Below are 27,471 nucleotides of genomic sequence, written 5' to 3'. Positions count from 1 at the left end.
TGTGTCTTTTGCCCAACTTTGTATCATGAGATCCACGCATACTGTCGAGCGTGGCAGGAGTTGGTTCATCTTCTTGGCCATGTAGTATTCCACCGTGGGAACATACGGCAGTGTGCCCACCATTCCACCACTGGTACCATTCGCATAGCTTCCAGTTTGGGCCACGATGAGTAGTGTGGCTGTAAACATTGCCGTACGTGTTTTGGGTGAACCTCCACATTTATTTTGAGCTTAAAAATTAAGAACACCTTTGGTAAAAAGGAAACGGACACCTGGACGAAGTTGTCTGTAAGGCTATCCGTTGAGTCACTTTACCGAGGGACTCTGCCACCTACCTCATGGGTAGTGGAGGGAGCTGCTCCCGGCTGGGTGGAGGAACCTGGGAGGGCAAGCTATTGAGGGCACTAGACATGATAGCACACTGGATGGTCACCATCTTAACCTTTTTTTCTAAGACAGAAGTGCCTTAAACTTGCATTGAAAAAGTAAAGTGAGCAAAGAAAGAAAGGGCTTTGTCCCTGGGGTTCCGGGCTTGTTTCGGAGGTTGGGATTTAAGGCAGATGGTAGCAGCTCAGCCTCAGGGGGCAGCACCGGGGACCCCAAGACTCTGGGCAGCCTCAGGTTTCCCCTGTGACATCAGAGGCCACTTGCTTTGCTGAAAAGGAGATAGGACAGCCTCGGGGGTGGGGGCGGGTGAACCACAATGCAGAGAAACAGGACTTCTCTTGCACACAAAAACAGTGAAAATTTCTTCTTCGTTCTTCAGACCCAGCCCCGGTCCTACCAACTGCCCTGAACCCCCCTTCCCCTCTGGAAAGATGCCCCCCACCAGTAGCCTTAGCCTTAAGCTCTGTTTTGACGTGTATCCTAGCTTCTCGAAAAAAAACGAGTAGCAGTGTGTTACTTTGTCATTTCTATAGTTGGCATTTTTATATCAGGAAAGTAATCATGATTTTTTTACTTTTTTAAGTGGCAGCGGGGTGATAGGGTAGAAAGAACACAGGTACTGGAGCAAAAACTCAGGCCCAGATCCCAGCAGTAAGGCTTCTGGAGTCAGGATGGGTCTGTGTCCCGGATTTTACAAATCACCTCCTAGCTGTGTGACTCTAGGCAGGTTTCTTAAGCTCTCTGAACCTCAGTTCCCTCCCCTGTAGGTGACGGTAGCAATAACGCCTGTGTTATAGGGGCGCTGTGAAGAGTAAACAGGGTCACACACAGATGAGGCCCAGCACAGGGCTGAGCTCACCAGCATTCGATAAATGCTCGTCTTTTTTACTGTTGCTGTGCTGTTTAGAAGGGGTCCCTCCCGTCATGATTCCATTTTCTACGACCATCACCCAAACTAATCATTCCCTGTAGATGAGGCCCTGACCTACTCTTTTTTTTAAAAGATTGTATTTATTTACTTAGAGAGCATGCTCACGCACGTTGAGGGGTGGGGAGAGGGAGAGGGAGAGAGAGAATCCCGAGCCGACTCCACACTGAGTGTAGAGCCCAATGCAGGGCTCAATCTCACAACTCCGAGATCACGACCTGAACCGAAATCAAGAGTCGGACACTTAACCGACTGCACCAGCCAGCCGCCCCTTTGATTTATGTGTTACTAAAGAAAAGTTCGAGCATACACAGAAATAGCAGCAGAGACCGACAAAACCCTACACACCCTGTTATAATAGCATCAACCCACGACCAAGGCTGCTTCGGTGCCAACCCACCCCACAGCCCCCCAGACCTCACACCATCGAATCCGTGGATGTGTCAGAATGATAAGGGCTAGCTTTTTGACAGCATCACAATACCATTATCACAACTGGAAAAAATCATGTCATCAAATACCAGTCACCGTTCAAACTTCAATCATGTCATTAATATCCACTTATTTTTTTAATGTGCTTGATTCGGGATCCAAATAAGTCCACATATTGCAATTGGTTGATAAGTCTCTTAAAACCTATAGGTTCCTCTTTCATATCTTTTCCTCCTTTCTCTGTCTTTTTTTTTTTTTTTTTTCCAATTTATTTTGTTGAGGAAGCTGGGCCGTTTGTCCTGTAGGGTTTCCCAAGTCTGGATTGTACTGACTTCATCCTCCTGATGCCATTAAACATGTTTCTTCTCTGTTTTTCTTATAAATTGGTAGTTGGATCTAGAGTCTCAATGAGATTCAGGCTCAAATTTTTTTGGCAAGACTATTTCATCTTGGTGATGGAATGTTCTTCCATCAGGAGGCATGTGACGCCTGGTTGTCTCTCACTGACGCTCCTTGTCTAGGCTTGTCCGTTCATTGGGGGTGGCGTGGGGTGGGGACCATATCCTAATTCCAGCCCTCCTTCCTTTTTTCACTGGAATGCTCCCACAGGGAGAAAGTCCCCCTCATCAACATTTCAGGTTGCGTTATTCTTGGTAGTCTTCAGGGAAGAGGGTGGGCTCGCCTTGCCCTTCACACACTCCCACTTGGCCCTTTACGCCTGCTTCCCCTGCTGCTCGGCGTGAACAGGGCTGTCGGCTGTGGTTCCTGGCCTTCTCCGGGCTTCTGTGACCCAGCAGATCAGCACCGGCCAGGAGTCTGAGGGCCAGAAAGGAGACTTGAAGGCCCGAGATGAGCATTTCCAAATGATGTCACTGAACCCCAAGCACATTCGTGAAGAGATGCCCTCACCTTCCCAACCCCAGGGGACGGTGGCTGCTGGAATAGACAGGATGCACAATAATCCGCACGCTGTCCTGTGGCTCTCCAAAGACGCTTGAGTGTCCCGGTGGGGAGTGGGGAAGCCCCAGGGAAGCCCCTCAACCGAATATTAACCACCATCGTAATAACTCTGAAGAGAGAGAGCTGAGACTGGCCCCAGACACCAGATCACCAAATCCATTAGAAGATGAAAACATGTGGGGGGATAGGCCTCATCCCCCACCCAAGAGTGGTAGCCATCTAGTGTAGACACGGCGCCCATATGCCATCTCAGAGGCAAGAGGAGCCCCGGTGTGCGGACGTGGGCTTCCTGCTGGCGTCCTGCCATCCCTTGGGGGTTCCTCTTGGCCTCTGTGGAAGCACGACCCTGAAATATCGAGTAGAGGATTGTCCTAACATCAGAGACTCAAGGGATCTCCCAGCAGGAAGGTCCTTAGAGTTTAGCCTCTCAAATCTACATTTTTCTGTTGAAAACCACAGCCCAGTTTGGAGGAACGCCCTTGCAGGCTGCCCTGGGCCTGTGTCTGTCCTTTGACCACAAGACTTACCACACACAGGTGGTGAGCTGGAGTAAGCCCCCCGAGCTCTCCACCCCGAGGTTCCTGCTGAGTCATCTGTCACCGTGGGCTTGGGGCCAGGCTTAGGACCTGGTGACAAGAGACAGGCTGCAGGGTCTGTGAGAAAGCACTGCCTTCAAATCACCAAGACGCTGAATTTAGCCAACCCAGTGGGGGGACTGAACCCAGAGATCAGAACACTGGAGCCCCAATTTCTTTTAAAAGCTCACCTTTAGTACCGCATAGGGAATAACATAGGCAATGGTGTAACGGCGCCGTACGGTCCAAGACGGTGGGTCCCCTGGCGGTGAGCACAGCGTAACGTGTAGACTTGCCCGAGCACTGTGTGGTACGCCTGAAACCCATGTAACCTCGTGTGTCCACTGTACTTCCATTTTGTAAAAATCACCTTTAGGATTCATGTCTTGAGACTGCTTATGACCAAATCACTCCCTCAAAGGTCCCTTAAAAGAGTTTGCTAGAGGGGCACCTGATTGGCTCGGTCGGTTGAGTGTCTGACTCTTGATTTCAGCTCAGGCCATGATCTCAGGGTTGTGAGATCGAGTCCTGCATCGGGCTCCAAGCTCAGTGAGGTGTCTGCTTGAGATTCTCTCTCTCCCTCTCCCTCTGCCCTTTGCCCACTTGCGTGCAAGCAAGCTCTCTCTAAAATAAATAAGTAAAATCTTAAAAGAGAGAGAGTTTGCTAGAATCCAAGTCCTGTGGGACAGAAGCCTAGAGACCCCGGCCAGCAGTGACCACTGGCAACCAGGGTTCCCACTGCAAAGTGTGAGTCCTACTTTCTCAGTGTGGTTGAGGGGTTAGTTCTCTGGCCTACTAAAACTATGTGGAACAGTGTAGCTAATGACTTTGGAAAGGACAACAGCAATGGCTTCCCTTGTTCTCCGCAGGGAAGGCCTTGGAAAAGGCCGGCGGCAAAGAGTTCTTGGAAACAGTAAAGGAGCTTCGTAAATCCCAAGGCCCTTTGGAAGTTGCTGAAGGTAAGCGTCGCCTCGGGCCCGTGTTCCCAACACAGCCTCACCCCCCTCCCCGCCAGCGTCACTCGCTTCATGCACAGTGTGCCGAGCAAAATACACCTAGATGAGACCCACCTGTGCTTCTCCCAGAGAACTTGAGCAGGCCTATGTATAGCATTTCACACACCCTGGGGATGACAAAGTGTCTGGGTAGTTCAAGTCAGTTTGCACACGATCAGCCAGAGATAAAGCTATTGGGTAACTTACACTCATCATGGGATTCCACCATCACCACTGCCGGGATCCGGAGCGCTCCTGTCACCTCCAGTGAACACCCCTCCCCTCTCCCCCTGCCCCTGGCCACCACCAGTCCACCTTCTGCCTCTGTGGATTTGTCTGGTCAGGACATTGCATGTAAGCAGAATCCTAGGCTTTGTGACCTTTAGTGCCTGGCTTCCTTCACTTCATATAATCATTTCAAGGTCCATCCATGTTGTAGATGCCTTAGTGCTTCATTCCTTTTGATGGCTAATAGTCCATTTTGTTCGTGCATTCACCAGTGGGGTTGTTTCCACCTTGGGCTATTGCGAATAGAGTGGCTATGAATATTTGCGCATAAGTTTTTCAAGGCTTTTTTTTTTTTTAAGATTTTATTTATTTGACAGAGAGAGGCACAGCAAGAGAGGGAACACAAGTAGGTGGAGTGGGAGAGGGAGAAGCAGGCTTCCCGCGGAGCAGGGAGCCCGATGTGGGGCTCAATCTCAGGACCCTGGGACCATGACCTGAGCCGAAGGCAGACGCTTACCAACTGAGCCACCCAGGGGCCCATCAAGGCTTTTGAGTAATTTGTTGGCAGGTGGCTCCAACTTCAGATCTGTGTCCTCCCCAGATGCACACACACCACCTCACATGGAGTCGGTGCCAAGTGCTGCCCAGATGCCAGGGCTCTAAAGACAATGAAACCCACTCCTGCCCTCAAGCACGGGACTGTCCAGGAGGAGAGATAGACAACAGAAGGGCACAGGGCGGGAGCCCCGCCCTCTCCTCAGGGGAGCTCGGGAGGCTCCAGTGAGGATGTAAGACCCCCCTGGGGGCAGGGACACTGTGGGCAGTAAGGCTATCGTGTGTGAGAAGGCCCAGGTCATGAGCCAGCATGGGGCCAGCAGCAGGCAGGAGATCCTATATAAACAAGAGGGGCACCTTTGAGAGTTTAAGCCGGGGACTGTTGTGCTCAGATCTGATCGCTAGAAAAGTAACGGGGTTTCCAGTCGAGAGAAAACATGAGTCCACACTTTATAATCTGCACATCCCACTCCCCATACAGATAGCAATGACAGAATTTCACATGTAAAACTGGGGGACAGAGCCGCACTGAGAGATAAGACAAACACACGTGCGGGGAGGGACAGAAGAGCGGCAGACAGCGGCAGCAGGACAGGTCAAAGCCAGCAGTGGGGCCAATCCCCAGGGTCCCGGCTTCTCTGCAGAACAGCCCAGACTCCAGGCCCCAGGACACTGTGCCCCTGGTGTGCCCCTGTACACGGTCAGAGTCAAGCCTGTCATGCCCGCGGCCTCCTGTTGTTTATGCGGACCAACTTCACGCACGTGCACATCAGCCCGCACCAGCCGGCGCTGGGAAGGCAGCTGACACAGGGGTACACAAAGGGTGTCCTCCCGCCCACCCTGGCGAGTGCAGCCGTAAGTTCTCCAACACCGGACATCGCTAGGAAACACTTCTCAGAGACTAGGTGGGCGTCATATTATTTCAAATCAATCTTTCAAACCAACCGCACACATGACTCCGGAACGCAACAGACACCCATTTGTGTTACAAACACTGTCCCTAGCGGCCACGGCCTGCCCAAACCACCCCAGGCTCCCAGAGCAAGGCCGGGACTCTCGCCACACCCGGTCCCTTGAGGGGCACAGAGCCCCAGCTCCGCAAGGAGGGTGGCGTAGGGCAGTGGCACTCGGCTGAGGCCACCATGGCCCCGGGCAGCGGGAGAATGGCCAGTGGATCCAACTGGACTGCTCGGGACCGGCCTGGGGGCCTAGAAAGGAGTACGAACTGGAACAATGAGACGAGGCTGGCATTACTGAACTGCACAGCCCGTTTTGAACCCCTGCTCCCGAGGGGGGGCTCCTCAGGTATGTTGAGGCGACCAGAAGACAGTCTCCGGCCGTGGGGGGGTCGGGGTGCGACCGAGGAGCGCAGCGCTTCTCCATTTACAGAGGGCCCTAAAGCACTCATGCGCACAAGTCCTGCACCAGACCCACCGAGCCGGGCCCCGAGGACGGGTGCGGGCGGCAGGGCCTCCCTGTCTATTTGCGGAAAGTGCTGCAGTCCTTTCCTACCACCGCTGTGACGAGTCAGTGTTACTAACACTACAGAGCGGCTGCTGGGCTGGGCCAGGCCTGGTTCCTGGCCGTGTCGCTCCACGCTATGCTCTGTCCCCCCATCACCTGCTCCTACCTTTCACCTTCCTGCCCGCCCCCCTCTGCCCCTCTGAGAAGGACCCAGGTGATTACATTTAGGGCTCGCCCCCATAATCCCGGATAATCCCCCCTTCTCGAGAGCCTTCACTAAATCACCTCTGCAAAGCCCCTCTTGCCATGTAAGTCAACGCTCCCAGGTTCCAGGGATCTGGACGTGGACATCTGGGGGAGGCCACTCCTCAGCCATCAGAGATGATTCTGATGGGTACCTCTCACTGGGAACCACGGTCACTAGGTAGCCGAACCCGGCGGCGAGGCGGCGGGGCATGTGAGAGCCGCTAACGCATTCGTCTGGGGTGCCCACTGTCCCCAGCAAGCCCGACAGGGCTCCCGCTCTCCGGCAGACGTCCAGTCGCATCAGAGGTGCCCAGCCAGCTCCTCTCGCGTCCCCGTCCGCACACATCTGAGAGGCTTCTGTGAGGTCCGGCCTCAGCCCCTGGCTGGAGGGGAAGGTGTGGGAACTAACCCGCAGTGTTTCTCTCCTGTCCCAGCCGCTGTCAGCCAATCCAGCGGACTTGCCGCCAAATTTGTCATCCACTGTCACATCCCTCAGTGGGGCTCCGACAAATGTGAAGAACAGCTTGAAGAGACCATCAAAAACTGCCTGTCGGCGGCAGAGGACAAGAAGCTCAAGTCCGTGGCGTTCCCACCGTTCCCCAGCGGCAGGTAAGACGCGCTCCTCCAGGCGGGCGGGGGAGGCCGGGAGTCCCGGAAACACAGAGAAAGGCAGTGTTGGAGAGGAGCGGGGGGCAGAGCTTCTCCGAGAGGCTGCCATGGTCAGTGCCCACATCCCCAGCGGCTGCCCCTGTCAGAACACGTGATCAGAAAACCCCAGGCTCGGGGCTCAGCCGGGTAGGCGTCCGAGCCTGGATCTCGGCTCCGGTCATGACCCCAGGGTTGGTCGGGAGCCTCGCCTTGGGTTCCACGCGGTTGAGGAGCCTACTTAAAAGAAAAGGAAACACCAGGCTCAAAGGCCTTGCTAGTCCGAGTGGGGTCCGTGGCCCGGCCTCGGTGACTCGGCTGTGTTAGAATGTTGGAGTACGGAATCCCAGACCCCCCCACCCCAGCACTCCCGCCTCCAAAGGCCCGGGGGTCGTGTGGTGCTGGGATGGAGGGGAGGAGGGCCTGGAGGCTGAGGCCCTCACAGACACGCCCAGAGAATGACAGGCTCTCACCAGGGCTCTGCTCTGGGAGTTAGGAGAAGCGATGGTTCTGATTGTCAGGGACCCCGGCTGAGGGCGAGAGCCACAGCAGGCGGGGAAGGAGGTTGTCTGTCCTTACAGGTAGCCTGTCCTCTCCCGTCACACTCGTACTTAAAGCGAGCTATCGCTTCCATTCTGAACACGCTGTCTCTTAAGAGGTGCCCCTCTGCAACATAGATAGGGCTTACACACTAAAGATGTTCTCGCAGGGGGAGGCTCGGAGGGGAATCGTGAGGCCTAGCTTCCTGCTGTCATCCCACCTCAAGCTGAGCGAGCAGCGCGGGGTCTCCGCAGCCTGGCCCAGAGGCACCGCGGGCTGAGTTCTTCGTGGAGCCGGGACCACGTGTCCTGGTGGGTGCTGAGCTGGGACACTGCATGCGAGCGAGAATTCCTGTCAGGCAGGCTCGTCCCGCCCCCGCCCGAGGGGCCTCGGTGGCGGACCCCAGAGGACTACGCTGGCTGTGTCCCCGGAGGCGGATGCCATGGCCCAGCCCCCTGGCCCTGCCCAGAGTCCCCCATACTCAGATCACAGCAGCATGTTCCTGTGGGTCGGTGGGAGGGGCACTCAGCGCTCACAAAGGAGTTAGGAGACGCACTTTTGAGCGTACATTTTTCCCCTTTCACCAACAACCTGACACCCTACAGAGGTTTCGAGGGAGCTGTGCGTTTTTGAACACCAGCGATTTCAGATGCTGAGCTGGTCGTGGTTTTAAAGCCCGCCTCGACTTGAGGCAGGTGACAGTGATTCATCCGAGCACGAGCGCAGCTCAGCGGGCAGCCCCATGACTTGGGCTGAATGCAGCGTGCCTGTCCGAGCCAGCGTGGCTCGCGTAAAGCAGGGCCTGCCTGCCCCCTCCCAGGCTGCCCCTCCGCCTCGGGGCAAAGGAGGTGGCACGGGGCCCCGCCTGCCCACAGTGACCCCGTGAGACAGAACCAAAAGGCCTGGTGCCGAGATCAGAAGGCACCGCGCTGCCCCCGCCCCGGGCTGAGGGCCCAGTTACCCCGTGGGTCCTGGAAACCCAAGTGACATCAGCTCTTCTTTTCCTCCGGCACAGAAACTGCTTCCCCAAACAGACGGCCGCCCAGGTGACCCTCAAAGCCATCTCGGCCCACTTTGACGACTCGAGCGCGTCCTCGCTGAAGAATGTCTACTTCCTGCTCTTTGACAGTGAGAGCATTGGCATCTACGTGCAGGAGATGGCCAAGCTCGACACCAAGTAGCCGCCCGCCCGGCCGGCCGCGCTGGCCCTCGGAGCAGGATCCAAGTCACGGGAGCGGGGCTTTCTTTTTTAAAAGGAGAGAGGAAGGGTGACGGCAGGGGAGTGGAGGGCAGTTGGCAGGGCAGCGGGTCACGGGGGCCTGCCCACGGAAGGAGCCCTCTGCCTTTTCTATTCTCGTTTAAAAGAGCCTCCGTCTGTAATTAACCAGGTCTCCACGAGGGGTTTCTTTCCATGTGTTTTCTTCCTGTTGTTTTAGAACTTTTTTAAAAGACAGACTTCGTTTTAGATTTATAGCATTGACTTTTACACACACACAAAAAAAATCCTTTCAAAATTCTTAAAACCTTGTTTCTCCTTTTTGCAAGGGAAGAGGGCGTAAAAGTGACTTGGGCTTTTGTTGGCTGGCTGTGTTCGGTGGCGGCGAGAAGAAAATGAGAAAGGCGTCTCACTGGTGCTTTCCTTTTCTGTTTTTAGTGCCCCCCCCCATGACATCTGTATCTACTCCTAAAAAGATTTTGCTTCAGGCTTTTGTTTTGTTTTTTTTTTTAAAGAAAAAGAAAATGAAAGGAAAAAAAACCAGAAGATCCAGTGTCTTTTCTTACAACACCATAGTCTTTTATTGCAACATTTTCCTCAGTTTAGAAAACTGTGTCCCCACGAGTGGACGCTTGTAAAATGTTATAAACAGAACAAGGCCTGTCATGCATGGGCTGAGACGCCCACCCTGCTAGGCCCCAGGTCAGACAGCGCGGGATGGTCTGTGCTCTTGCTTCCAGAAGGGGAGCCTGGTTGGCCTTGGTCCACAGGAAGGGAGTCCTGGGTGAAGCCTCCGGCGGGGCAGCCATCCTACGGGAGAGAGGCACAGGTCTCACATAGGCCTAGGGAACAAATGGAACTGACCTGGGCCACAGCCCAGGCAGGGAGGACTGAGAACCCCAGTGAGGCAGGGGTCCCCAGGACTCTGCCAAGGACCCAGAGGTCACCATCAAAAGTGAGCAGGGCCTGCATTTATTCGGATGAAATCACCAACCACTTCCACTATGGAGATTTAACCTATGTCTTCCAAAATAGACTCCCTCCGATGGAAGTCCTCTCCCAGATAGAGTCATTTATGTACCTAAACACAGAGAGTGGCAGGCTGGGCCCCCACAAGTGTCCCTGGGGTTGGCCAGGAAACCAGAAGCGCAGAACCCCAGAGGTTCCCACAGGGTCCCCCGCCCCCAGCATCAGCTGGAGTTTTGTCCCTTACAAAATCGGCTGAGACAGCAGCCTAGAAGCACACAGGGGTTCACCGGGAAGCCCCCCTCTGCTCCCTGAATGTGAGCCCAATGGCAACCCACCCAAGGGTCCCGTTAGCTCAGCTGCCTCTCCTTAACTTCTCCAGTGGCTGGCAGGCAGGCCAGGCTTCAGTCTTAACCCACTAGCTTTGTAAAAACTCACTCTCGGTTAGGACGGGCTAACCGGGAGGGGAGTCTATCTAATTCTTCCTTCTTAAATGTAACCTATGGTATATAATCAGGACCTAGAAAAGGAAATATAGAAAGTCTCGTGAAAATGAAAGGGACTAATAGTTTGAAATTAGGCTCCTATTAACAACCTGAGTATTGCAAAATGCATGGGCTTTCCCTCCCAGGATGGGACGGGAGAGGCTCAGGATGCAGGCCATCTCTACCCCAGCTCCCCTTCCTTAGCTGGTCTCACCGTGCAGGCTCCCCTTCCTGCCCTAACAGACAGCATGCCAGCCACCAGAAGACCCTGCTCTCTCCTGCTCTGAGAGCCCTGAACCCCAACACATGTGCACGCCCACACACGCGCACACACACAAACATGCACGCACACACACGAGGGGCCTGGGGTAGAGAAGGCCGCTAGACCCTCCCCAGGACCAAGTGGACCCTCAGCCAGCAGAGCTGCAGGCCAAACTCTCCAAACCCAGAAAGAATCCTCTAGGAGGTGTCTTTTTGCCAATGGCTCTCTCTCTCCCTCTCCGGGTTTTGGCTCTCTGTAAGTTGTGTGTCTGATCAGTACATCCCTGGCGTCTTACTCCAGGAGAAGGGCGTCTGCCCTTTGGCATTCGTCAGGCGGGTACCGCCCGTCAAGCACTCTGTCCCCCCCCCCGCAGTACCTTGTCTCCCGCCCCGCTCCGGCTCAAGGTGGAGACTGCCGCATGGTCTTCCAGCTTGAGGAGACGAACAGGTCCCGGCTCTTGGCCAGCCGAACCATGAGCCGCCCCACGTAGAAGCCACTGATCTGGCCCACGCCGTCGTTTCTCCCCATGGCCAGGAGGAACGTCAGCGCCCCTGTGGAGCAGACACGTGCGCACAAACCAGACCCCCGCTCGCCACCCGTGGGCCTGCAAGTCCCAGGGCACAAACCCTCCCGGGGCCTCCTGTGTGAGGACAGGGAAATGCGTAAGACTTTCGGGGAGACAGGCGAGGCCCCGAGGTACGCGGGGCTTCCTTACCTGGCTTGTAGGCCTTGAGGGGCCTCTGCTTCATGGAGTTGACGATGTTGGCCACGGCAACGCTGGCATGCAGGCCGGCGTGATAGGCCATCTTGGGCTCCTTCACGTCTGCACAGTCGCCGATGGCGTAGACGTGGCTGCAGCCCTCCACCTGGAGATGCTCGTTCACTCGGAGCGCGCCGTTGCCGGCCAGGTGACTCTCTGCCGGGCAAAGCCAACCCAGAAACCCTGTCACGTGGCCGGGAGAACACGGAGGAGATACCCGGCTGGGGCTGGGTAAGCCACCCTCCGAAGGCACACTCCAGAGGCACACATCCACCTCATTTAGGTCTGCCTCAGTCCCCACCTCAGAACTCTTCCTGCAAAGTCAAGGGGACTATTCCGGGATGGAAACCGGTAGCACGTGCCGTTTTCTACAACACGCACGACCCTGTAAAGTCACTGCCTGACAGGGACTGTGCTGCGCCTCCGCCAAGTCTTGGATTTCCCTTTGAACAGGGAGCAGATTTTTTAAGTCAGTGCAGGGCTCTAGTAAATGATAAACTTTTTAAGGGACTTAAAAGAATTATTTTTGAAAATATAACATTAAGACAAAAGGGTGTAAAATTCTGGGATCTCTGGCCATTATAGGCGCTCGATCCCACCCCCACGCACGGCCTGGACTAGCTTCCTTCTTCTGGGATCCGCCAGTTCTTTCCCACAGGACCCACACAGGTGCTCCTCGTCCAGGAGGGTGCTACGGAGTAAATGATAGCGACCTGGGGACACAGCAATCATGGGGCCTGAGGAAGAGTCACAGAGTCTCCAGCTCACACACGGAGGCCAGGACTCCACCCCCCGCCCCCCAGCCTCCAGTTAGCTGGGGAGTTCACTATTGAACCTGAGGCCACATTATTTCCTCTACTCCCCAAATGGTCATTCCAAGCTCAGTGGCCAAAGGTCTGGATCAGGGTCTGGGGAGAACAGCACACCTGTGAATAAACAGTAAAAAGCCTGACTCAGGAATTTCGTCTCCTCCATGTTCACAAAAAGTGAAACAATGGATCTTTCCTTCGCTCTGAAACCTGTTCCCAGCTCTCACCACGAGGGGGCGGGCTCCGATTTTTGAAAGACTGGTCACTTGGGCCACCTTGGCCTAAGTCATGGCCAAAATGCAGGAAGGCATAGCAAGAGTGGACCCAGGCCTGAATGTAAAGTTTGATGTCACCATTCAGAAGAGACCTGAGCTGTTGGGAAAGAGGGGTGAGGAAGGCAGGGCGACGCTGATTCCAGGGGGGAGAGGCCTGCAGGGCCTGCGGCGGCCGGACAGTGAGGAGGCGGCCTGGGGAGCGGGCCCCGGCTCCTGCTTACCGAACGCACTGTAGTAGGCCGAGCTATTGATCTTAATACCGTTGCAGACGATCACCAAGTTGGTGGCCACCTCTGTGCCTTTGTCCGTGTGCACCTGGATGCACTCTCGATACTCGTTAAGAGGCAGATCCTCCAGGTTGCTCACCCGCTCACCTGTCAAGTGAGATCCATGAGCGGGAGGCCGGCAGGGGGTGGGCACGGCACCAAGGGGCCCGACAAAGCGATCCTTCCCTCCTGCCTTCCTCCCCGCCCCTCTGCCAGTCCACCCTGCTGCCCCAAGAAGCACAAGGTGGCCATCCGACCCCCACAGAGGATCCAAAGGGAGGAAAGTTCCCAGAAGCAGTGTGGGAAAGTGAAGCTGGATTTCCCAAGAAGTTCTGGGAAAAGCAATTTGAAGAGGACCTCAACCACACATCCCGGAACGTCAGCCACACCACCCTAACCAGGCAGCAAGACCCTCCAGGCGCACCGCCGACTAAGGTGAAAGCAAGAAAAGTCCAGAAGCTCGCCCACACTCTGCACTGCCCCAGAGTAAAGGCGGTCCCAGTACTGCACGGCTAGGTACAAGGGGACCAAGAGCCGGGAGGGGTCTGCACAGAGCAGGCACGTCACCCCTCCCTGTGGAAAGCGCAGAGGCTGAGCCCCGTGACGTGTGCCGGTCACGGCGCCAGGGTTAGGGACCCACTGTCTAGACAAGCTGGGTGGTGCTCTCCCCTCCTGCTCTCCACAAAGCTCACACTCCTCAAACAAAAAATATAAACCAAAAAAGAAAAAAAAGCCCAGTCTACCACAGAGACATCATAATTCAGGTCAAATCCTTGAGGTGATTTTCTAAAGCACTCAGCGAAGTGGTCCCACCTCCGCCGGACAGTGTGCCGCCTCCTGGCCTGGGGGTGCCGTGAGTACCAGGGCCTCTGCCCAGTCTGCAGACAGGCACACCCCCCAGCTGGACAAGGCTCAAATGCTCAAGCCCAGGACCCAGAGGGCCCTCGAGCTGGGGCAGTGAGCCTCTGAGCCCGATCTCGCCGGGCCAGGGGGAGGGGTGGGCAGGGGGGCGGTGGGGGGCACGTACTCAGCAGCAGCTGCACGCCTTTCTGGAGCAGGATCTCCTTCGCTTCCTGCCGGACGGAGGGCAGGATCTCCTTGTCGGCAAGGGCCACTTGGGAGTGGATGAGAGTGACCTGGACAAGCGACCACGGGGCAGAGAAGGAGCCACTGAGTCTTACAAAGAGAGGCTCACAAACGCGTCGGTCTCTCTCCCCGACCTCCTCCCCACCCACCGGTTTACTGAGGCCCCAGAGAAGTCATCTGCCCAATGCCGGAACCAGGTAAGGCGAGCTGGGCCGGAGCCCACATCTGGTCGGAGACTGTCTCAGAAGGAGCCAGCGCTCCACAGCCCACAGCCACCCACCCCAGAGCCGCGGGGGGATTATTTCCAAGGGTCTCGGGCACTGATGATTACAGTCCATACATAAGCCACGGCCATTGTGGCTGCAAGTCAGGCTGGCGTTCACATTACGGCCAGCTCTAACACTGGCACTCCCACCACGTCTCCTTGCCGTCTGGGTTAGCACCGGGAAGCGGGGGCAGCCTGGCACGAGGCTCGAAGCTCGGGCTTTAAAGCTAGACTGTCGGAGCTGAAGTCTCCTCTCAGATACTCACTCGGACACCCCCCAAAGAGTCCGTCAAACAGGGATGCAGTGCCACCCACAGGCAATTAGGCAATTTGTGACGATGAATTGAGAAAACATGTAGAAAGCACATAACTCAGCACATACTGAGCCCTGAATAAAGGGTGGACACTATTACTTGTATCTGTCCATAGACATATGCAAATCCCACTGAGTGGCTTACAACTTCAGCCTGGTCTTCACCCCATAAATCCAAATTTAAAAACTTTTACATCAATCACTCATAATAATGTCCAATACTTTGTCAGAGAACAGCCATATAATTTAATTAGCCCATATTGATCTTTTCAAAACCAATCTGCCTTTCCCTCGGGAGAAAAAACCAGAGACAGTGTCCATGGGGTTCTCAGAAGCCGGTCTAGCATCAGCTGCAAGCAAGCTCTTGCCTCAAGGACCCATAATTACCGCTCATCACTCGGCCCTCTGCCGAGCCTCTACCTCCGGTGGACGGTCTCTTTCTCTCCAGGGCTCCGGGCAGGTCCTCCATCCCCCCATCATTCAAGGGGCCCTCCTGCCACGGGCGCTGGCCAGTCCTTCCCCCGCACAGGCAGTGAGGGGGCTGCACGGCAGGGACCCCCCTGCGGCTACTCAGGCCAAGGGCTACCGTCTCGTGAAGACCAAAAGGCCGCCGCTTGCCCCAGACAAAACGCCACCTGCGGGCGTCTCTGACCAGGCCAGCTGCCACCAAACAGAGGGAATCAAAGTCTACGTTTATGTCTCAAGAAGCTGAACACCGCAGGGGACGCGAGCTCACCTTCTGTAAGGTAGCCCTCCTGGGCTCACTGCCCCTGGTTGGACCGGAGGGCAGGCCCCCTCCCTGAATGAGGACTGGCCCCGGCTCTGCGGGACATCAGGGGACTCCCCACTGCAGAGAGCGGGGGCCCCGGAAGCACGCGATCCCGCTCCGCAATCGTGGAGCGTGGCCGCCCGGGCCCCAAGCCAATCCCCCGCGCTCCTTGCACAGAGACGCCGGGCTCTGAGAGTCCAAAGGCAAGGCCGCGTGCCCACCTCCTTCTCGGGGAATTCGGTCTTAACCTCCGCTGCCATCTCCACTCCGGCAGAGCCGCCTCCCACCACCACCACCGACTGTGAGCGCTGCACCTGGAGCGGAAGGAAGCGTGAAACGCACCCTCAGACCCAGCCTGTCCTGTGGCTCGGCCAGGGTGGGGGCTCCTTGGCCAAAGAAGAGTCCCAATTTGGGGTCCAAACATGCTTCCTCGGGGCCAGGTCGTGCTGGGCGTCTCCCCGCATGTTCTCGCTTGCCCACCATTCCACCATTCAGGTGACCACGGCCCAGGTCTGTCTGAGTTCACAGCCAGGATCCTAACCTCCACACTCACATCCGTTCATGACGGTGCAAGAGGCTCCCCAGGCTTCTCAGAAGCTTGGCAGGGTGGGCAGGACCTGGCCATAGTCACGCAGCTGCACTCGCCGTGGGATCCTCCTCTGGGGCTCCACTCCCCGTCTTTCAGCAGTGCCAGACCCTGCCCACCCCTCACTGAAAACTGCTTGAGGTCACGGATCCATGCCCGCTCCGTAAAACACAGAGGCCTGTGCAAACGGGACCCCAAGAGAGACAAGTCGGGGATACAGCAGTCACTGCATGAGGCCTGGGGTGCTCCTATCCAGACTTCGAGGAGAGACAAAGGTCCCCACCAGGGAGTCTCTTCCTACTAACTCTCCATCTCCATGGCTGCGCCCGGGGGTCTCCTTGCTGCCGCCCCACATGTCCCCATAGCGGTTCCCCTCTCGCCGGGCCCCGCCTGACCCTCGCGGCCCACCCCCATCCCCCACCCCCCACCCCCAGGCCAACGGGCCGCTCACCTGCTTCACCATGTCCTCGTAGGCCTGGATAGCAGCCTCCCGGCTGGAAACCTGATTAAATTTGCCCGGAAAGAGCCCGGTGCTGCCAGTGGCCAGGATAAGGTGTGAGAAGGGCAGGGCCTGTGGGGGGCGGGAGAAAGGAGGTGAGGGTAGGCCTGGGCTTCTGCCTGCGATCGGGCCCACCAGGCAAGCAGCACCAGGGGGGGAGAGGCCTGGGCACACCGCGGCCACCCTCCTCTGAAAGGAGCAAAACCATCACGCTGAGCAGGACAAGGGGAAGCACTAGAATCCGGGCCATACCTAAGGGAGCAGCGTGCCCGTCCTGCCGGGGCCGCCACACACAGGACTGGGAGGGGTGTGCTCCCACGGCAGCGGGCAGGCCGGGCACGGGAGGCTGCAGTGAGGACAGCAGAACCCTTAGCCTCCTGTGTGCAGTCCGTTAGGAACCTCCTAGGTATTTCCCAAGAAACTTCCCCGGCTCCCACAAAAAAAGGAAGGGAGGGAGGGAGGGAAATTCTGTTTGGAGCCTAAATATAGAAAGTTGACAAAATCAGCACTGCTCTGGTGGGAGGGGGAGCGGAGGGGCTGTAGCCCTTCAGCCCCTTCTCCGTGGGGGCCCAAGATGCCCTCATGGTCCCTCCTAGGGCTCTGGAAAGCACTGCCCAAAGCACAGGACAAGGAGACTCGGTCATCTTTCCAACCGAGAGATTCCTCAGCCCTAAAACTAATTCAAGGAAGACAGATTCGCACGAAGTCACTGAGGACAGAAATTGTGTCCCCTAGGGCCAGGCTGGAGGCGGCCCTTACCATGACATATGGCAGCTCCCTGATGGATCCCCAGTCACTGCAGGGGTATGCCAGGCTCTGGGCTCTTCCCAGGGCTGGGGAATGCCGAGATGAGTGCAAGCCTCTCTGCCCCAGTGAGCTCCCAATCCAGGGGATGTGGGATCATGTGTGCGCCTAGCCTTTGATTCCACATAGCAGGGAGGGCCCCCACGGGCCGGCTGGGCTGGGGCCTGGTCTGGGACACTAGCTTTCAGAGTGTAGACTCTGGGGTGCAACTGTCTGGCTTCAAATCCTGGCTGAGTCTCTTACCAGCTGTGGGATCCTGAGCAAGCCATTTAACCTCTCCGTAAAAAGGCTATACCACCTCCCCCACGGAGTCATGGTGGGCATGAAATGAAACTAAGTAAGGCTTGGGGCGCCTGCATGGCTCAGTCATTGGGCGTCTGCCTTCAGCTCGGGTCATGATCTCAGGGTCCTGGGATCGAGCCCCGCATCGGGCTCCCTGCTCGGCGGGAAGCCTGCTTCTCCCTCTCCCACTCCCCCTGCTTGTGTTCCCTCTCTCGCTGTATCTCTCTCTGTCAAATAAATAATTAAAATCTTGAAAAAAAAAAAAGAAAGAAAGAAACTAAGTAAGGCTAAGACAGTGCCTGGCATATAGGAAAGGCTCAGGAAAAGTCTGCTGGGGCCAGGCCTTTGCTTATGAGGAATCTGCTATCCGGCCAGCACCACGTGGGGGCTATTGATGACTCTCCACCCTTGAGAACATCCAGGTCTCATCCCACCAGCAGCTGCGGCCCCCTGGGGCCTCCTGAAGCCAGCTGAGGATCAGGTCAGCCCCCACCATGCTCACCTCACCATCCTCGAGCAGCACCGTCTGATTCTGCAGGTCTATCTCTATGACCAGCCCCTGCCGGAAGTTTTCCTTGAAGGTCACGGAGTAGGAAATGAATGTCTTTTTGGCAAACCCTGGGGAATGGGTGCAGAGGAGGTCAGAGAATAAAACTGGGCTGCCTGCGGGAAGCCAGAATAACTCAAAACCTTTCCTGAGGGGTAACCTTGGCCAAAGAGCTAAGCCAGTGGTATTGTGGACATACCACCGCCCCCGACAGCGCCCGCCTGGGCCTCACCAGGTCCCCGGAAGCTCCAGCTCTTACTTCTACAGCCTTGATACGGTAGCTGCTTAAGGCCAGTGACCTTAAGAATCTCCAGAATTTCTCTAAAGGTGGAATTTAGGCCTTGCCCTAAGTGGCGAAAACCACCCCCACACCCACAGCGGTGACAAGACCACTCTCACAAAGAAAGCCCCAGAAAAGAGTCCATTACCACTTTCCACGGAGGCCCGGAGGGCTGCCACATTGTGATGGAAGCAGTCCTTCATGTCCACCAGCATGAAGGGGATGTTCAGAGCCTGCAGCTGGCTGGCAGCAGCTATCCCACCAAAGCCCCCACCCACGATCACCACGCGCACAGCTCCCACGTCCACGGACACCTGGGACCCCATCTCGAACCAGGCACTGCTGGGATAGGAGGAGAGACCACATCAGAATCAGGGGGCTCAGGTGCTGGGCGGGGGGGGGGGGGACACAGCAAGAGAGGCCTCAAATGACAAGACTTGATCTTTTAATTTATTATTTATTTTTATTTTTTGTAAACTCTACACCCAACGTGGGGCTCAAACTCATAACCCCAAGATCAGGAGTCACATTCTACTGACTGAGCCAACCAGGTGCCTCATGACTTAATCTTTTAAATTATATAACTGTCTATTAAGGAAATTCCAATTTTGTAATGTGTGAATTAAATTCCAAAGGAACAAGGTGTACCCTAATTCTACCCCATTGCCCAACCACCAGTTCCCTTCTCGGAGGCATCCGAGATTACCAGGTGTACATGAATCCCTCCAGATATTCTGTGCACCTACAATGTTACTTTTTGCACACATCAAACAAATTGTTATTTTTTTCATTCAATATATTTGTTCCCTCGACAACGTGCATTAACTGGGTTCCTGCTTTCTGGCATGCTCTGTGCCGTGGACATGCCGTAATCACGGACGGACAGAGATGCGGTCTCTGCCGGTATAAAGGCAGGACCTGCAGGCTCGCGGGGCCGGGTGGCCGAGGCTGATGACGGGAGCTGTGCAGTAACAAGAGGCGGGGGTGCATACCGGTGGGGAACCGGCAGGCACACGGGGCAGACACTGGACTCCGCCCCGCGCGCAGGCCACCACCTTGAGCCCTAGGTTGAAGGAGATCAATTAGCAGGTTATGCCGAGCAACCCGTAAAACAGGATGTGGTACGATGAAGGTCATGACAGTAGGGTGGGGAAGAGGGGCCTGCGGTGGGCAGGTCACTCCGCTGAGCATTCCTGGGACAGCGGAGGTGCACCTGAGCCACGTCCCCCAGGAGAGGGGGCAGAAAGCAGTGTCTGCCAGTAAGAAAGAGGGTGGGGGAGAAGCACTGATCACGCAGGCTCCGGTCAGAGGGAGTGGGGTGCCGGGTCCTGCCTGATGCCTGCGACAGGGGAGCGGTCACCTGCAAGAGCGTCTGCAGAGGGCAGAAGCCAGATCTGCAGGCCAAGTTGCCCCAGGCTCATGCTCACACGGGGACTGCGGCAACCTGACCAGTTCCTGGCAAACTGAGAACCAACTTTGGTTGAACCCCTAAGGAGCTAAAATTCGAGAACCACTACCTGGCCCCGAACTGGACGCTGAAGGACGGCTGAGGCAGAGGACAGCATTGGGCTGGGTCACTAGACGCTGAACTGCTGAGCACAAAGGAAAAAGACAGGAGCAGTTTGCCTGTGCTTTCCTAGCTAGCCTGGGAGGCTGCCCACCACCAGGCTCAGCCTCCCGAGGGCCTGGGTCGTCTGGTACATCCCAGACTCTGCCTCTAGGGAGGGCGGAGGGGCTGGCCCGGGGCTGCAGCGAGGGGCCCGGTCCCCAGCCCAGCTTAGCCCCAGAGAAGGGCACTCATGGTGCAGGCCTCAGGGCTCGCTGGGGTGGGAGCCCCGCTGCCTGAGGAGCTGAGACCCTGAGAGCATCCTGCGGAGAGATGCTGGCTCAAGGGCAACAGACAATCAAACCTCCTCCTGGCCTGTGCCAGGCTTCAGGGAGAGGCAGGAATAAGCCAGGCCGCCGGAGAGCAATGCTAAGGAAAGAAACAAAGCTTCCCCTGCACAGAAAGCAGCAAGAGAAGCTGATAGCTGCTGTGGGCTTCAGGGAGGGGATGTTCAGGGCGAGGGGCGGGGATGCAGAGAGGGGGAGGGCAAGGAAATAAGAAATTGAACTTAACCTTTTTTTTTATTTTACTTATTTAGGGGCGCCTGGGTGGCTCAGTTGGTTAAGTGTTCGCCCTCGGCTCAGGTCATGATCTCAGGGTCCTGGGATGGAGCCCCGCATCGGGGCTCCCTGCTCAGTGGGGAGCCTGCTTCTCCCTCTCCCTCCCTCTGCTCATGCTCGCTTGCTCTCTCTTGCTCACTCTCTCTCTCAAATAAATAATAAAATATTTCAAAAAAAAAAAAAGGATTTTACTTATTTATTTGAGAGAGAGTGAGAGAAAGAGAACACAGAGGGAGAGAGCAGAGAGGGAGAGGGACAAGAAGACACCCCTCCCCGCTGAGCAGGGAGACCAACACAGGGCTCAATCCCAGGACCCCGAGATCATGACCTGGGCCAAAGGCAGACGCTTAACTGACTAAGTCACCCAGGTGCCCCAGAAATTGAACCCCAACCTTGAAGGTCAACCTTGAAGGACAGACAGCATGTTCCAGTCCATCTGGGACCCTCTCAGACAGCACTACAGGGAAGGGAAGGCTACTACTCTGTTCTATATCATCTGTGTGGCCTGGGGCACAACGCTTCCCCTCTCTGGACCACGATTTACCCCCTGTAATGGGAGGGGACACACTGAGATGTCCTTGCACACGTAAGTTTCCAGGACATGGTGACCCCCCAAGATGGCCCCCAGATCTTCCCCCACTTACAGAGGCAGCTTATGGACCTCCAGGAACCGTTCTCATTGGTATTCAAATACCACTGTTTCATTTCTCCCCTGGGGGAGAGAGAACCTGGGGATGGGGCGGGGTGGAGGGGGTGGAGATTTGGCAGAGGAAATTAGAAGAGATTTAACTTTGTTTCTCATTAGCTAAATGGTCCCCAGTGCATTGAGGCTTGTACATTCTACCCATTTTACAAATGAGGAAACTGAGTCCTCAGCAGGGCTCTGACCAAGACAAGTCCCCAGGATGCCACTTTCACGGCTCCAGGCCTTCAGAAAGGTAGTCCAGAACTGGTCCCCTGAGTGTTCATCAGGCTGAATCTGCCAATTGGGCCAGAAAGAGAATACTTCCTGGGGCCAGGACCCAAGAGGGCCTAGGGACCCAGCCAGAAGTCAGGAGAGGACCCCAGGAGCTGAGCAGAGCCTGTGAATGTGGAGGGCTATGGAAGAGGTGCATTTCACCTGCCCCCTTCAACACACCCCTCTGTGCTAGCAGCCTGAAAGGAGGTTGGGGAGAACCCAGAGAACTCTGTTTCCAAGTTGGCTGGGCACAGGCACTAGAGAGGATACACAGCTTGCTGGGGAGACAGGGTCCACCATGGGTCAGGTCACACCAGACCACCAGGGCAGCTCAAGGAGGAGCCCTGAAAAAGAGTGGAACCAGGGGCCTTCACCACTGAAGGCAAAGCTTAGGCCATAAAGTCCAGTGGCAGGAAGGGAGGGGTTGGAAGTTCAGGGAACGAGGTGGGGAGGCCAGGAGGGCAGGTGGCAGGGGCCAGCAGACCCATGTCACACTGCCAGGGCTATTCTCAGGCCTACCCCCAGGTCGTAACCACCAGGGTCTCCTTCCCAGTGAAGAAAGCCCCACGACCCCAGCATAGGCCTGACGGACAGTGGGTTGGCCAAAGGAGTTGAATCCCTGCTCCCTCAGCCCCCAGGGATCATCAGCTGGCTTCCCCAAAGGGCTAACCCTGGCCTCAGCTAACCCCTCCATGAAAGCAAACTGCTTCTCCAGACTCCCAGTGGAGGGACTGGGGCCTGAGGGCAGAGCCAGGCCCCTAAGGGGCTGCCATAGCTGGGCCAGGGGAGGGGAGGTGCTTTTACACTCTAAGCTGCCTGAGGCCTCTCCTGGAATCTGTCCCTCTCTCTCCCCTACTAGCCTCTGATGCTCCCACTTGGGGAATGGGGGCTGGCAGCTCTCCAGCCCATTCCACCCTTCCTCCTCAGCAGCCTCCCCCGCCCAAGGCTCTTGGACACACCAACGCTCCCTTGGCTCTTCCAGTGCCAAGTCTTGCCTGGCTCTGAGGACAGCCAGACTCTGCTGGCCACAACTACTTGGGGACACTGAATCCTGGGCCTAAGCCATAGACCTGCGTTCCCAGCTACATACCCTAAAGGTGCTCCCTGTCAAATAAATACACAAAATCTTAAAAAAAAAAAAAAAAAAAAAGCCTAATCCCACTGTGTACAATCGGACACAGACACCCAGCTCCATAGACACATAGACACATAATGATTCCATCGGCTAGCATTCATTGTGCTTTTATCCATACCTCTGTGCTGAACAGCTGTGGATTTTTGTCCCCATCTTGGAAACCAGTTTAATAATTTGTCCAAATTCCACCCTCAACACTCTGACCGGAACTGCACTCCAAACCAAAACGCTAATAGTGGTCACCAGGTGATATTTTTACTTTCCTCTTTAAGCTTTTGTTTTGTTTTGTTTTTGTATTGCTTGAAAATTTTTAACTGAGTATGTCCTTTTTATAGAACTAATAAAGGTTTAAAACCAGGGCAGGCCTCCTACCATCCATTTTTATAAGCTGAGATATTCCTATATTACACTAGTTGAAAGTATACAATTCAGTGGTTGCTAGCACATTCATAAAGTTGTGCAACCATCACCACAATCTAATCCCAGAACATGTTCATCACTCACCAAAATAACCTCTTACATTAGCAATCACTCCCCGTGCCCTTCTCCCTCCAGTCCTTGGCAACCACTCATCTCTGTCTCTACAGATTTACCTGCTCCCTACCTTTTGCGTCTGGCCTCCTTCCCTTAGCATAACGTTCCCAAGATTCATCCAAACTGCAGCATATATCAGTATTCTTTCTTATAGCTAACACTCCATCGTATGGAGATACCACATTTTGTTTATCCATCCGTCAGTTGGGTTGTTCCCACCTTTTGGCTGTTATGAATAATGCTCCTATGAACATCTGTGTACAAGTTTTCGTGTGGACATTTGTTTTTAATTCTCTTGAGTGTATACGCCTAGGCGTGGGATAGCTAGGTCCTATGGTAACTCTAGATTTAACTTTTTCAGGAACTGCCAGACCCGTCACCTGATTTTGAACTGAACATCAAGCCAGAGAGAGTGACCCCAGGGAATCTTAACTACATCAGTCTAGACTCAGAATGTTAGCATAAAAGAAGATCCAAGAGAACAAATCCTAATTGTCCAGCAACTCTTATGGAATGCTACCTTTGCCACCTCCCCAATACACACACACACACACACACACACACACACACACACACACACACAGTCTGGTTTACACTTGTATTTTCTCAGTAAATCCTGTTTTCTCGGCCAAAGACACCAGCCTGACTCCAGGAGGGTTCTTCTCCAATAATACAAGCAAGGGCCTGTTAGGAATCTACTGAGAAGTGAGGAAGTTACATTTGTGCCAAAGCTGTTAAAAGGTCATGCCTCAGAAGACATAAGAACCATGTGGGCGCTAACCAAAGCGAGGACATGGCCCCAGCATTGCTTCATAGAGATTACAAATAAAACACGCAGTTTTTGAGTCATAACAGTTACACCAAGGGTAGATTTCCACAGCCATGCTTCCAAGTGGCTGTCTGAGTGAGGGGGCCACTGGAGTGTGACTCACCCTGAACATCCCCTCGCCATCTTGGGGAGGGGGAGGGACAGGCAGCCACACTCACGGGTCAGGGAAGAGGGGGGCAGGCTGAGAGTTGGCATTCCATAGCCAGCCCTCCAGGGGATGCACACTGAATATAACCCAAAAAAGACTGATTTCTGAAGGAAGACAAAGCCTGAAGAGGGAGCCGCTCTGGGCAGACTCATTCAGGTGGCACATACACACTCACAGGGAAAACCAAGACCCTGGAACTTAGACACCCTCCTGGGAGCAAGTCACTTGTGGTTTCCTCAACACCCCAACAAGAGTCTGCTCCCCACCTGTGTCTGGACCCTGGCTTTCTCATCTCACCACCAAACACCAGTCTGGCCCTGGAGGACAGCGGCTCAGGCCAGCTCCACCCGGTACCCGCTAAGTAGTCCTGAACAAGACCAGGCCCAAGTCTCCTCCCTGAGGTGGAAGCCCTCCAGATGCTGGCTTCGGCCCAGTGCTCCTTGGAGGGCTCCTCTCTAGGCGCAAGGGTGAGGGCAGGGCGGCCTGAGAGTTTGGGGTGCTAGAGTGGTCATGCACACCTATACACACCAGCCTGAGCAGGCCTCCCTGATATTTTACTTATTTTACCTGCTGGCCTTCGAACACAAGGTACGAGCTAGCTGCCACACCTAAAAGCCCTTTCCCAAACTGTCTGACCCTCTGCCCTGTGCCCGGCCCTCTGAGGGATCATCAGCTCCCCAGGGCCTCTCCCCTTCCCACCCTGACTGTACATCCAAAGGTCAGAGGGGCTCTTCCTGGAGGGGAAAGGCGGGTGTGTTTACTGGGGTCGGGGGGCGGGGGCGGGAAGGAAAGCGCCCCACATCAGCCACTAGAAGCAGCTCCGGGTGGACTTCAGGCTTCCTGGCCTTCCCCAGCCCCGCCAGAGTTAGTTCAGGACCACTGGCCTTTGTCCCCTTGGAACCTGGGGCTGCATGGGGAGAGAAGCGGCCCTCCTAGCGCACCCGAGTCGGTGGGCACTCGGGTAAGCCCAGGTATTGCCCCCCTACAAACGGGGGCTTTCCTCCTGCCCGGTAACACTAGTTTCCAACCAGGGGTGACCCTCGAGCACTCCCAGGGTGGGGGCGTGAGGGAGGGGCCGCCCGTCTTACCCGGGATGACTTCGCGAAAGTTTCGAGGGGCGGATGGGGAAGGGGCGAGTTTGCCCTACCCTCGCCGTGACTAAACCTCCCAGTTTTCGTGTGCTCGGGGGAACTGGGGTGAAGCAGGCCTGGGCCCGGTTACCCCGCACGACCGCCCTCCCCCGCGAGGGCCCCAACGCCGGCGCACCGACCTCCGACGCCGTCCGCCGCGTCTTCCAGGCCCGGCGAACCCCCTCCAGGCGTATGCGGGGCCGAGCGGGCGCAGGGACGCGGGGCCCCTAGAGCCCGCCCCGTGCACCACCCCGCCGGGCCGCCCCCGCCCCGGCCGCTCCGCTGTCGCCGCGTGCCCGGGGCTCCTCCCGCTGGACGTGGGCGTGGCTCGGCGCGCGCCCGCCCCCCGGCACCGCTCCCGGCACCCCCAGAAGGCGCCTCGAGCACTGCGGCCGCGCACCCGACCCCCCGCCCCGGCACCGCCCCCCGGAGGGCGACCCGGACACTACGGCCGGGCACACGACCCCCCCCTCCCCGGCACCGCCCCCCGGAGGGCGCCCGGAGCACTGCGGCCGCGCACGTGCCCCGGCCGTCCCCGCCCGCGAGAGCCCTAGCAACCAGGAACGCCTTCCGGGTGCCTCCGGCTTCCGCCGCCTTTCGGCCAGGCCCCTCGGAAGCTGCGGGAGCTCGGCGCGGCTGCGGGAGCTCGGCGCGGCTCCGGGGCACTGGCGGAGCCACCTCGGGCAGCGGATCACCAGCCTCCGGCTGCACGCATGTAAATGCCAATCCGGGAGACCGCGCCGGGCACCCCGCTGTAAGCCGGCACTGTGCCGGCTGCGGGGGAGGGCCGGGGGGCAGGATGGAGAGCCAAACAGGTGCGGGTCGCGGTGTCCAGTCCGGGGTAAACACACAAAACTTGTATCGCTAACCGCAGTACCAAAGACCGGGGTTGCGCAAAGGAAGCGTGCCAAGGCCTCTCTCCAAGGATGAGAAGGGGTGGGCCCCGGGGAGGAGAGAGGCAGCTGTGCTCTGGGTGTGCAAAGACCCAGAGGCAGGACAAAAAGCTGAGAGGGGGCGTTGCAGAGGCGGCCACAGGACAGAGTGGCCCCGCGTGGACAGGGTGTGCAGACCCCCAGGCCCTGGTGGAGATTGGCTGTGTCATCCCCAGGGCAATGGGATGCCACTGCAGGGCTTTAGGCAGAAGAGTGACAGATCTGACTTATGTTCTCTAGCGAAAGGATGGGGGAGTGGCAGGGCTGCCTGAAATTGGGGAACTAGTTAGGAGGGCAGTCCTGGAGACAAAGGAGTTTGACTGGAATCTGGAGAGAAACGGACCGGCGCAAGCTACAACCCGGCAGTAGGATGTAGCCAATTTGGTGATGGATGAGCCATCTTCATCTATTTAATGCAAATATTAGCACCTACCCCAAGAGTTGTGGAAAAGATCCCATGAGATCATCTATGTGAAGTGTTTAGCTTGGTGCCTGGCCCACAGCAGCAACCCCCACACAGCAGCCCTTTCTTACACCTGTTTCATGTGGGCAGATAGCCTGCCCAAGGCTACACAGTGTGTCGGCAACTTCGGGCTCCTAGCCCGACGCTCTTTCGAGTACTGCCCTCCATCTTCCCGGTTTTCACAAATATTCACAGCAGTGTGAACTGTTCTGTACCTTTTCCAAAACCTGTGGCCAAGGACCTTGTATCCCCTGGTATACCCCTGGTAAGGGGAGGGTTGTGATCAATGCCACCTAGAAGACGTTGGTGCCCAGAACCATCCTGAGCTGGAGGGAAGCTGGTGTCCTCCGGTAAGCGCCCTATTCACATTATTAGCCCACACAGTCCAGGCTTCTTTGGAATCCTTGCCTCTACTACTATCCCGGCTGGCATCCTGCCCCCCTGAATTTGGGCCGAAGAAGGGGATTCAATCAGAGGTATGGGAGTCTCTACCTCCTTCTCTCAGCCCCTGGGGCCACAGGAAAGCAACCCCACAGAGGGCTCATGCCTTCAGGAAACCTTCAGAGAACCACAGCGTGGATGCCCCAAGCCTTACATTTGTCCTGGCCTTTGCAAACTTCCAAATAGCTTTTATCTCCTCTTTTCCGTCCTGACACCCCTAGGGAAAAGTAGGGCTGAGGTTTAAACTCTGACACCAAAGAGGACAACAAGCATATTTGACCCGCTCTGGGGGCAGAGGTGCTTTGCTGGA

At 56.2% G+C, this 27,471-nt stretch overlaps 2 protein-coding genes across 5 annotated transcripts in view; one reads left to right on the top strand and one right to left on the bottom strand.

Moving 5' to 3' along the window:
• MACROH2A2 (macroH2A.2 histone) overlaps positions 1-9,658 on the top strand; it is a 49,386-nt gene extending 39,728 nt beyond the window's left edge. The window contains exons 7-9 of the mRNA XM_036091194.2: positions 4,152-4,241; positions 7,205-7,379; positions 8,971-9,658. Coding sequence (XP_035947087.1) covers positions 4,152-4,241; positions 7,205-7,379; positions 8,971-9,136 — 431 coding nt within the window. The 3' untranslated portion in view covers positions 9,137-9,658. The remainder of the gene's footprint in view (positions 1-4,151; positions 4,242-7,204; positions 7,380-8,970) is intronic.
• A 70-nt stretch (positions 9,659-9,728) lies between these two features.
• On the bottom strand, positions 9,729-25,615 carry AIFM2 (AIF family member 2, ferroptosis suppressor). Of its 4 annotated transcripts, none has more exons than XM_078077636.1 (10): positions 25,466-25,615; positions 18,574-18,767; positions 18,101-18,216; positions 16,465-16,584; positions 15,649-15,741; positions 14,022-14,130; positions 12,950-13,102; positions 11,600-11,800; positions 11,261-11,435; positions 9,729-10,035 (listed from the first exon to the last, which is right to left on the bottom strand). In XM_078077636.1, the coding sequence occupies exons 2-9, from the start codon at positions 18,749-18,751 to the stop codon at positions 11,284-11,286; spliced, it is 1,122 nt and encodes a 373-aa protein (XP_077933762.1). In that variant the 5' UTR covers positions 18,752-18,767; positions 25,466-25,615; the 3' UTR covers positions 9,729-10,035; positions 11,261-11,283. The 4 variants fall into 4 exon arrangements, with proteins under 4 accessions (XP_077933762.1, XP_035947085.1, XP_077933761.1 ...); XM_036091192.2 differs by having other exon boundaries at positions 9,729-9,981; XM_078077635.1 differs by having other exon boundaries at positions 9,729-9,981; positions 18,574-18,764; positions 25,466-25,606.
• Between the last annotated feature and the right edge of the window lie 1,856 nt (positions 25,616-27,471).

This window comes from Halichoerus grypus, chromosome 7 (assembly GCF_964656455.1).
Source record: "Halichoerus grypus chromosome 7, mHalGry1.hap1.1, whole genome shotgun sequence".
Taxonomy (NCBI): Eukaryota; Metazoa; Chordata; class Mammalia; order Carnivora; family Phocidae; genus Halichoerus; species Halichoerus grypus.
This window is presented reverse-complemented; position numbering and strand designations above follow the sequence as displayed.